This window comes from Phaenicophaeus curvirostris, chromosome 3 (genome assembly GCF_032191515.1).
Source record: "Phaenicophaeus curvirostris isolate KB17595 chromosome 3, BPBGC_Pcur_1.0, whole genome shotgun sequence".
Taxonomy (NCBI): domain Eukaryota; kingdom Metazoa; phylum Chordata; class Aves; order Cuculiformes; family Cuculidae; genus Phaenicophaeus; species Phaenicophaeus curvirostris.
In genome coordinates, this window is record NC_091394.1 from 56,547,128 (window position 1) to 56,559,153 (window position 12,026).

The 12,026-nt window shown below is 34.8% G+C and overlaps 1 protein-coding gene across 3 annotated transcripts in view; it reads left to right on the forward strand.

The window, feature by feature from the left end:
* Positions 1 to 12,026, forward strand: part of SNTG1 (syntrophin gamma 1) — a 160,313-nt gene that overhangs the window by 21,028 nt on the left and 127,259 nt on the right. For 2 of the 3 annotated variants that reach the window (XM_069854082.1, XM_069854083.1), the window contains 3 exons: positions 6,300 to 6,357; positions 8,816 to 8,859; positions 8,967 to 9,008. In XM_069854082.1, coding sequence (XP_069710183.1) covers positions 6,300 to 6,357; positions 8,816 to 8,859; positions 8,967 to 9,008 — 144 coding nt within the window. Of the gene's footprint in view, positions 1 to 6,299; positions 6,358 to 8,815; positions 8,860 to 8,934; positions 9,009 to 12,026 lie in introns of those variants that run through there. The other variant, XM_069854084.1, reaches the window with a different exon arrangement.

Here is a 12,026-nt window from a genome sequence, read left to right on the forward strand (position 1 = left end):
ACTGCAATAGAATTTGCAAGTAAAAGCTTTAAATTAAATTATTTTATTTAAATATGTTTTCAAGATTTATTTTATTACATAGATATTTTGATCAAAGTTAATCCAAGTTATAGAGAAGTAAAGCTACATAAATTTGGGTGTGGGTAGACAACTATTGTAAAGTTTTGGAATAACTAAAAATCAGGTGATAAAGTACCTTCAACAGATGTTTTTAAATACAAAATACTCTTTCAACGAAGGAAACTCAAACTTATCCAGATGGTATAGATTAGATAATGAAAATGTTTAGCAGATTTCTATAGTCTAATAAATTATGTTGCTGGTTATCAGGCAATACAATTCATTTAAAAATATTTATTTTAAAAAATCAATGAATTTGGGGTCTATTTTGCTATTTCTGTTCTAAGTATTCCTACATTCTCAAAGAGGAAGGTTGACACGCAGTTGGATAACCAACACAATCTAAACCAAATAGGTAATTAATATAATCTGCTATTTTAATTTTAAACTATTATTAAGAAATAACTTAGAAATGGGCTTTTTAGGCATTCCTTGTCAGTTCCACTCTGAATAGTGCCAGTTTTCTCTTTATAGTCATGGGATGTTTTCTTTTGCAGATGAGTGATATTACTTTTGTTTTGTCTTGTTTTGGAAGATTCCTGAATTTTAATAAAGGACTTAAATTTAGTACTAGTTTTAAATGTAGAAGTAATTATTTTGTAATAATGCCTAAAAGTAGAGGTCTAGAAGTCAGCCTGTAGGGGTGAGGGGACTTAGGCCTTTCCACTTGTTTCAGTAACTGTATGTCTCATAACCCTATATACTATAGTAGTTCCTGTTGTCTTGCAGCTCTCAGATTATTTAAAGATGGAGGTTATCTGAGGACTTACTTCTGGCAACAGTGTATATCAGAGGATGCAGTTTATCTGTGGTGTGATTTATACCAGTATAGTGATAATTGAATCTTGGTTTAAAATATTCAGTTGTGCTTTGATATGAACTTTTCTAGTTTTGGCATTGAGCTCTAGATTATTATCATGCCTTTTCTTTTTGCAGATTTAAACTACCCATTTGTTTTCACAAGGCTGATATGATCAAGTCATCTTTAAACATTCTGTTCAGTAAATTTTGAAAATGTCTTATTCCACCTTAAGTATTCTGGACACTTGGATATGTTTATTTTCCTGAGGAGAAGAAGGTCAAAATGTTACTAATTCTGAAATGGAACTGTCTAGTTATCTTTTGGTGTCTTGTCTATGAAGGGAAATCTCTTCTTGTGTGTTATAACTTGGATGCTCGAACTACATTTATTAAAATCAGAGACTCAGCTAAGAGCTTAAAAAAATCTGTTTGTGAGCTTGATTTTTACACAAGATCCAAAATTAATACCTTTAAAAAAATCTCCTATAATCCAGTTTTTGCAGATTTGAAAGAAGAAAAACAGAAGTGTTGTTTTTTTCTGTACTTCATGTTGCTGAAGTTAATGATAAAAGTGATTGATTTCAAAGCAGAACTGATCTGTTTTACACTCTCCAGAATGAATTATTTTACAATTGCTGAAGCCGCTTTAGAAATCTCAGTAATAAAACTCTCTTTGTGAAGGAATATCCATTGAGTTAGATGTAGAAATTGTTAACTGTAGTGTAATATTTCAGTTACTTATCACATCTCTGAGAAGTCTGAGATGCAGAGAAATTCAAGAGAAACACAAGAAACTGCTGAATGAGTGACTTGTGAAAGAACATCATGTTTCTCAATAATTGGAGTGTTGTGTTCTTGCAGAAATAAGCAATTAAATTGATAGTTCATTAAATAAAGTTTGCAGATACAGTCTGACTCCTGGCTACCGGGACTCTGTACTGTGCCATTTTCCTGCCTTTATTTTCATATTTTTCTTAAATGATGAGTAGCATTGCAGATCTACCTAGACTTGGTTTGACTTAGAATCATAGAATCATAGAATGGCTTGGGTTGGAAGGAACCTGAAAGATCATGTAGTTCCAAACCCCCTGCCATGGGCAGGGACACCTCCCACTGGATCTGGCTCCCAAGGCCCCATCCAACCTGGCCTTGAGCACCTCCAGGGATCAGGCATCCACAATCTTCTTCTGTTCTACTCCCTTATGCCTGAGGACCATGTCCGAGGGGGTCCTAGTGAATAATTCCTTGAGAGCTGGAACTCTGCTTTCCTGAAATTTAAGGTCCTGACTATACTCCTCACTCACCTCATATCCCTGAGGACCTTGAACTCTGCTAGTGTGTGATCACTGCAGCCTAGCCTGCCTCCAATCCTGATGTCACTGATGAGTTCATTTGTATTAGTGACCATCAGGTCCAGTACTGCATCCCCTCAGGTGGGGGTCTCTATTAGCTGGACTAAGAAATTATTTTAATGTACTCTAGGATTCACCTGGATTGTCTACAGCTTGCTGTGCTGCTTTACTAGCATATGTCAGGATGGTTGAAGTCCACGAGTAGGATGAGAACTTGTGAGCGTGAAGCCTCCTGTAGCTGGAGAAAGAAGGCTTCATCAGTTGGCTCTCCTTGATCAGATGGCCTATAGTATACCACCAATCACAAGGTTCCTGTTGGTTCTTCTGTCTTTAATTTTGAATCACAAGCTTTCAACCTGCTTGTGGCTACTCTTCAATGACAGCTCTTCATATTCTATCCCTTTCCTGAGATAGAGGGCAATGCCTCCACCCCTCCTTCCTGGTCTGTCCGTTCTGAACAGCCTGTAGCCATCAACAGCCACACTTCAGTCATGGGATTCGTCCCATCAAGTTTCTGTAATGGCAACTAGATCATAGCTTTCTAGTTGCGTGGTAGCTTCCAGCTCTTCCTCCTTGTTACCCAAGCTTCATGGGTTTGTGTAGAGGCATGGGTTTGTGTAGCTCGGGTTGTTTTGTTTTTTTTTTTTTCCAGCTGACTTTTAAAAGATTTTGACTTTAAATTTTTTTACTCTAAAATTTTGACTTTAATTTTTTTTGACTTTTTGAAGTTTGACTTTAAAGTTGACTTAATCAAAAAATCTCTAAAGCAAGGGTGTGCACCCATTCTACTTATGCTTGTTTACATGATTTGATGATTTTCTTTCTCTTCATTCATTCTGTGATACTTTTTTATTAACTCTTTTTCTCTGTGTTTCAAATTGAAACAATAAAAAAGGCTAGAAAGCTTTAATGAAGAGATGAATCATATAGCTTTTAATTTAAAAATTTATGTTTTCATCTTTAAAAGCTTGCTTACTTGCAGAAGTTGGTGTTGAATGCATTTTGAAAGTGGCATTTGCATAATAGCTATACTATTCTATTATAACATTAAACAGTGCCAGTGTTAGTTGTCATGTTATTGTCCATATTGCTTAATTGTTAACATGATTCCTGGCACAGTTTTGGCTTATACTAGCTAGTATTCTCCAAGACAGCGCGTGAACATAATTCAGAGCTTTATATGGACAGCTTCCAATAGGGAACGTGTATAAAGTCATCGTTTTTTGGTTCTGTCCTCATAGACATGAGCCATATTTTGCCACTAGACCTTAAAGATAAAACAAAGAGGCCCATTTTTGTTAGTGGAATAAGCGTTGCCCTTTTTTATGAAATAAAAATGTCACCTATATGGACTCACTTTGAAGGTGCTGAAGTCCAACAGTTGGTCCAGATTTTATAGACTCTTTCTGTTTAGAAAAACAAAGTAGTAATTTTCTTATTATACTTGGAGCCAAACACATGCCAGCATTTGTCAATAACTGTTGCTAGTTTCAGTTGCCCTATTTTAAATAGGTCTAAAACTAGAGAAAAAAATCTCATACATAAAAACTGGGATAAGAAAATATCTTTACAACTGTGACACTTTGAAAGGAGGTTTGTGTGACCTCCCATCTGTAATGGTCAACATCCAGGCCAGTGAGCTGCAAAAACTGCCAGTAATTAGAGCCTCCTCTGCCTCTTCTAGCAGGATTACCTCTGCAGGTGGACTGCTGCCTTTACTCCAGTTTCATCCTTGTCTGCTTAAGGAAAAATTACAGAGAAAATTTGTATTAGGAAGACATGTCCACCTAAGAGGGAGGGGAAAATCTGAAACAATGGAAAAGTGGCCACTCTTCCCAGAAGTTCCTGGAGTTACTTCTGAGCCTGTAATACCAGAATTTGAACACGCATACACTTTTTATTCTACACTACAGAGAATCAGGTTTGGAGGAAGCAGGTTGCAAGGGTGTAGTATCAATCTGAAGTAGTATTCAATAAGATGTTGCAAGAATGCATATTGTTCTTTTAGCTTGCTGAAGATTGCTCACAATGACTGGGTATAAATAGATGGTCATCTATTGTCTCTTTCCCATTTGGAATTTTTGTTTCTTAGAATAGCAGGCAAAACCTCATATGACTAATTTAAAAAGAACCCTTCATGCTGGTCAGGCAGGTGTGCAGTGGGAGGAGATAATTTTCTTCAGTAGACATTACTGAATGCTTCTTCAGATCTGCAGTGTAAATGGATTTAGATAGATACAGTGAGTGAGAGAGGAATAATCATGTTGTGTACATTATGGGCTTGCTTAGTAATAATAATGCTTTTTTTCTTAACTGGAGAGCTGAGTCTAAGAGGGAGGGATGCCATTTTACTGAGAAAAAAAGGAACTATTTTGGCTACGCTGAGCATTAAAGCCTGCACTCCTTTGCTGAGTTTCAAATATGTTGGATAGTACAATCTCAGTGTAACATTGGAGGCTTGGGAAGGGTGACACAATTATTTTCCTGTTTATTTGAAAAATTTGGAAGAATGAAAAGTGCATGTAACTAAGGAAAAATACGGAGGGTGTAGGTTAAGTCTTATAAATTTAGTGAGCTTGAACTGACTACCTAAAGTGAAGCCAACTTTTACTGTTGCTGTTCCTCTGGTGAAAACCATTGAGAGAGATTTCATTAATTATAATGCTACGATTTATTTAGTATGAATTCATCGCTAAGCCTGACTGAAGTGAAGGTAGCCTCGTGGTCTTTGTGGAGTGAATACTCAGTCCATGCTACAGCCATACAAGTACATTCCATGCTTGTAAAAGCTCATCTTGTGCAATGCCAACAGAGTTTTTTTTTTGTAGACATGTAACCATTGTGATATTATTTACTGAGATAACTCAGTGCTTTTAGGACCATTTGCTTTGATAGTCACTAAATGAAGGAACTTTAATCCTATTTAAAACTCTGTGGTTTCACAGGAAATTCATCTTTATTTCATGACATAAGTAGCTGTTGAGTGCAGGAGTCCATTCAGTTTCTAACAATTGGTATTTCATGAAGATGACAAATGTAATGTTCCTTAGACCATCTTAATACCCATGTCAGTTTTTTCCATACCTCACCACTGGGTGCCTGGACCTAAGAAAATCATTGTTTCCAAAGAAGAACTTTGCTGCTGAAGAGAAATGTAAGCAAACCCTTAATCAGGATTCCTAGGTAAAATGAGATTGTGGCAGACTGTCGTTTCTGATGATCTGAATTTGTACCTTTTACACATAGGCTTACACTTTGATGCTTTCTACAGAGGAAAAAAATATTTGTGTCTCTGTATATTTGCCTTTCTCTTCCTTTGAGTTTCCTTTTTATTTAAGGTTTCTTTTTAATACTTTATTCTTTAGCACCATGAATGTTTCCAGTCCCAACAGGATAAATTGAATGAAGCAACAGCATTGAATTGCTATTGAACTGTTGAATTGTTGTCCAGCTTTCCTTTATTTCCCTCCATTTATTTCCACACCTACTGTTCCATTTCTTAATGTTTCTTTTTCTGCGCCTTGCTACTTCTTTGCTCACTCTTTGTGCTTGTGATGGAGATGGAAAAAAATAAAGACTGCTTTGGAGACGAAAAGTCCAAACTTCCTTTTCTCAGGCTTTTGTTTACCTGTTTCTTGCCAGCATGAAATCTAAGTGGTCGCGGTGTGGTTGCCATTGTAGTGTGATGGCCGTTTTGCTTTTGTAGGACACAGTTTTGTACATTAAGCTCTCCCAAATTCACAGAAACCGGTGTCTTTTTCCTTCAAGTCTTGCACAGTTTTGAAAATAATTCAATTCATTTCCTGAAGTGGTGATGGCACCTGAGGATGCCTTGATTAGAGGCGATAAGGAATGAATCCTAATCAATTATTTATTTTAAAAAACATGTAAAATGGAGGAAATGCAGAGTCAGAATTATTTTTGTGGTCTCTCTGAAAACTGCAGTTAGAGAAAAGAGTAAAATATGATTTTAAGCAAAAAGGTATTTCCAGTAACTGATGAGATTGTCATTTATTCTATTTTCAGGGTGGAGCAGAACATAATATTCCAGTGGTCATTTCTAAGATTTCCAAAGAACAAAGAGGTAGGTGTCGGAGTAGTACTCTGTTTTGACATACTGCTTAAAACAATGTTCATTATGCCCCGAGATTCTTCAGGAAGTGTTAAGTAAATCCTATTGATATACAGTTTTTCTCTCCATGTTATTATGATTTCTCACTTTCTCAGAACTTTTCGCAGACATCAACATGATTTGTAAAAAAAATGTTCTTGTAAAGCATTATTTTTAAGGGGAGAAGTAGGAAGGTATTTAGCAAATGAAAATTTTTAACAAATGTAACAAACTTTAATTATTTTATGTTTTTTTTATTTCCAAATGGTTACTGCTAGGAAGCTGTAGCAGATCAAATGTTTGGTCATTAAGACATGGTAACACAGGAAATGAATGCATGTTTTTTTTATACTGGTTAGTGGTGTGATACTTAGACAGGAGTGGGTAATGCCAGAACCTTAATAATACCCCTATGTTATTTCAGTGTTTGATGCTATGCTGTTTAAGCTTTTGCGGCAACACATTCATGGCAAAACTGGTACTGCATAAAGTCTTAACTATAGTTATTTTTAGTGAATGAAATAATATGTGCTAGGAAGATGAATAATGGTTAAACAGCTAATAATATGCACAATGATGAGATGAAGGTTGTGAATCAATAGTAGTACAGTGTATTTAATATCTCTGTTATGTTTGCTTATGTTTATGTACATTTGTGTAAAGTTAGAAACATAAACTTGGAAGCTTTTCCCTCTGTCTGTAATGCAATACTTCTAGGATACTGCCAGCATAAAAATAATCTCATATTCACCCACACAAATAAAGAGAGGTACTAGGTAATCAGCTTATTGAGAACTGATAAGCTCGCCTTGAAATGTAGGTTTGACAGCTGGCTATAGAGTAGCATGGAATGAGCCCATAAGACGGGTAGTGAAGTTAACCTTAAGAAGTTGTACTTGTGACTCCATTCTTTTCAGTATGCATGTAAGCATGACGTACATAACGATGTGGTGTATATTGCCTACACTAGATATTAAATAAGTTTAACTAAGCACACAAAAGTGCACAGTGTTTCAATTTCTTTTTTGTGGGTTTTTTTTTTTTTTCTGCAGTAGCTGATGCATTATTTCTAATCTCAGTACCTAGCTGCTTTCAATAAAAATACTGCTGATTTTTTAAGGATCTGGTTCTAAGGCACATCTCTGGTGTAGATGAAACCAGCTGTCTCCTTGTGTAGAAAGTGATCCCATGTGTCTATGCTAGGGGTCTTTGATACAAAAAATGCTGTTTGACCCAGTGAAGCTCTGCAGGCTTGGTTCTGCCTTCCTCCCAATTGACTTCAGCTCTTTCTTTGTAACTGTACATGAGAATGTGATATTTAGTGCAATTCTTAAAACCAGTGATGGGCATAAGGTGCTTAGACTGAATATAAAGTGTTAGTATGTGCAAGCACAGTGTCTGAAGAAGATACCTTATTTAAGAAAAAAGAAAAAAGAAATCAGAATATTTCTCCTCCAGTAATTTAAGCATCATTTGTTACACGTAGCTAAGATTAGTCCTTCAAAGGCATACTTGAGTATTATAATTTATGCCAAATATCAAGTTTTACAACTCATGCAAATAAGAAAAGGTTTTGTTTCAAGTACACTTCTAGTCTTTTCTGGATATTTTCATCTGTGATGTTATGGAATATTACAGATGACTAATTCCATATAGTCTGTTAACATTCCTTAGTTCTCATATTAGGGGTTATTTACTTCTTTATAGACACCTAAATAATTTTTGTTATATTTCTTGTGTATTCATAAAATATATTTGCATTGGATACATCTATAATACAACACAATATTTTAAACCTGCAATTAGATTTTGTAAATTGCCTGTGGCTTAAAGGGTATCACTTTGTTTTAAAAACCAAAATCAATTTCCTGGTGATTTTGTACAATGTACTGATGGTTTAGCTCTTCAGCATATAAAGTGTTATCTAGCATAAAGATTCCACTGAGCTTATCAAAGACAGAAGATCTGAAGCATCTTTGGTAAAAGTTTGCAAGTTAAATTTGTCGTTTCTAATTAGCTCTGGAGTCTCCATGTTGCTTTTTCCTCAGAGCTTGTAAGAAACAATCTCTCATAGCCAAATAGAACCTAGTTCTACAATCTTTTTCAATTCAGAAGAGCATGCGCTACTTCACCATAATGCCCCGAAGGATATTGATGTTGGATGGAAGATGTTTCGTAGTCTTGCATCTGGGCTGAGTGGACACTTTCATTGTAGCACTGATATACTGGTATTTGGGGATTGAAAAAAAAAAAAAAGAAAATCCATAGCACTTATTTGGAAGTTGTGTGTTGAGGGTTTTTTTCAGATTTCTGTTTAATTTTTTAAAAGATTGTGCAACAACATAAATTAAATAAGAATATATATATAAGAAATCTAGAAATCTAAGATGTTTCATATAAAATGAATGAAAAATATGCTTTCTATTTTCAGCGGAACTTTCAGGTTTGCTCTTTATAGGAGATGCAATTCTACAGGTGAGTAAAATCACCAGTTCTTTTGTTCATATTCTTCTAGAAAAGTGAAATGAAATCTATACTTTTGAAATGTAGAGTAAGTCTTCTCTTTATCTTTTTAATAACAGATAAATGGAATTAATGTGAGAAAATGCAGGCATGAAGAAGTGGTGAGCTTTTCTGTTTTTTAGTCTACTTTTTGTCTTTTATACTTGTTGAGATAATAGTGTACACTAACACAAATGCACTGATATCAATTTTATTACTGCTGTTCCAAAACACTGTCACTGTGCTTTCTAGCATGGCAAGCAACTAAGATCTTAGTGCAGTCTCTTCTTCATGAGTTTGTTCTAATTGCTGTTTTGAGGTAGGCTTTTCTATATTAAAAGTGATTTTTTTATTGTACTGAGGTTAGCTGTACATATTCCAACATTTCATCTGGCTTTTAGCTATCAAATTTCAACAGTGCTACACCTTTCTGACAACATGAGATAATTCTAAAAAGCTGTAATTTGCACTATGTTTGATATTTGTGGTTTGGTTGGTTTTAATCCTATTTTAAAATTGAAACAAAACAATTTATCTACTTTTCATTCTCTGTCTATTATTTATGAGGGTGCTCTTCTCCTTCAGTTAAACTGAACAGTTTTAAAATAGCAGTGTATTGAGGATATTTCTTCTAGAGAGGCCACATATATTTCAGAGCTCTATCGTAAATGGTTTGCTTGGTAAGTCAGATTTGCTACAAGCATCATCTCCTTTTATTATATTTGACTTTTTAACTTTAGAAGTATGAAACCCTATGTTTCAGAAACGAATGCCAGGAATTAGATTAGTAAAGAAACTAGCTTTGAATCCTGTATAGCTCCATAGAATTTGTACCTGTATTTTTAAAATAATGTAGTAATATTATATTTCAAAGTTTAGTTTTCTAGAACTTATTTTACAAATTCAGGAGTGTTCTATATTTCATACAGCACTCTTTATATGACATATCATTGAACACATGCCGTTGAAATATAGAGAGCACAAGTTGATGAAGTTGAAGTTCTGATGAACTAACTTAGTGGAAGTTTAAAGATTAGGTCACTGCAGTATTCCCCCTCTCAGGGTGCTTTTGTGCACTGGCTTCGTGCTGGAAATTTTTGCTGCAAATCATGTGGCATTCTTCAGAGCCTTTGTTATGCCACCTTCTGTATACACAGTGTAATAGTTATATTACTTTTCAGCTTTGGCTGTGCAACAGTAATGAGATTTTAATCTTTTATAAGCTTAAGACAGTTGTTTGTCTTAATATGCATTAATATGGTAAATCTCTCAGTGGGATTTAAATAGACTGTTGGAATTTCAAGACATCAGAAGAAGATATTGTTAGAAATGTAGACTTCCACATTCAAAGGTGCATTGGAAACTGGTAAGAACACCAGTTGTTGGGTTTTTTTTCTTTTTTTTTCTGAGGCAATCTCTTAAAAATTAAAATAACACGTAAGTCGGTTGGCTATTTATGATCAAATTTAAATACTTCGATGGGAATAAAGAAAGTGTGAAAAAGCCAAAAAGTGCAGATTGACAGAGTAACCAGGTGTCATCATGTTACCTTTTGTTTTAAATTTTGTCCAACATAATCTGCTTCTCAAACTCCTACAAATAATTCTCTGTGAAAAATTTAAAAGTATATCTTACCAGTTTCAAATTCGCCTTTGTGTATGTATAGACATACAAGGTATCATATTATGTCAGAATATATTAGTAGTTTGGGTTGTCTTAATGTCTTAGAACATGTTCACAGTAAAGCAGTGTGGAATTTTTTGTGATGTATAAAGCTGAAGATACTTATAGGAAATTCAAACTTGTATCTACAGTCAGCATACTGTGAATGTTCATTCTTTTTCTAGATCCAAAATATCTTTCTGCTTGCTGAAACATTTTAAGCCTATGTCATATCTTTATGTCTCTGCAATGAAAAGATCTGTGGCATAATCACTGCAGCCTATTGTATTACACAAATAATTAGTTTGTCCTGGTATTTCGCCATGCTTTACTTGTAACTATACTATGCATATAAAATTATTTTTATACTTGAATCTCAAAATTGTTTAATCAAATTTGTGCTGTCTTTCATTGTAGGGAGAATCTTTCCCCAGTATATAGTGAACTAAGTTAGCTTTACATTGTTGGCCACTCTTTTATTGCCTCTACTGTCTTCCATTAGTTACAGCATTCAGTGATGCACAAATCACATTAGCCAAGAAATATAATGTAATATGATGCCTGAACTTGACAAATACATTGATAGGTATGTAGATAGATAGATAAGTCCCTTACAGCACTGGACAGCTATGTTTGTTCAGTTGTTAAAGCACATTACTGGAGTCCTCCACTCAGTTCCTTTCAAAATTTTCTTGGCTTTAGATGAATCACTTAATTTTGAGCTTAGGTTTCTGCGTGCAGAAGGTGAGAGTATTATTCAGTATTGTGAAAGCAAAATATGAGTTTCTACCAAAGTCTAAATGTCAGCTTGTTGTTTGTCTTGGGTTGTAAAGATTCCCACCTGAGTACAGCATAATATTGCTTCAGTCGCAGTGCTCTCCTATGGTAAAATAAATGCATGTTCTCTGTGGTGAAGTGTCATCATTGGAGGAGATTGAGGCAACAAAAAAACTAGGAATTCTCTTTAAAAAAAAGTATCTTTCAACAGCATGCTAGCAATTTGACTCAAAAAATGCAGTATGAACTTGAATTTTGAGGTTATGATAGTCCATAATAGCTATGATTTTATGTGATTTTGTGCTCTTTCTGGTTTGGATTTATTAATTATTCATTTTCCAGTCGACTGTCTTTTGCATTTTACAGCAACACTTTTTAAAGGCTTCTATCTGATTATTTTGGGCCAACAAAGCATACGTTGTCAATTCACACAACTATTCTTTTAAGGGCAAACAATGGTTATGGTTATTCAGAAGGCTGGAGACTAATAAGTTTGTATTCTGGAAACTAATATATCTGTAGTTCTTATCTCTGTTTATTGTCCAAACATAAAAAAAATGCATAGGCAGTCACTAACATAATACTGTTCTTGTTGCACATGTGAACACTTTTAGTTGTTCTGGTTCTAGCCACAACACCATGGATGAAACTCTGGGAAAGAGGGAGAGGCCCTGCTGTGACCTGTCTCTTTTGAAATACTA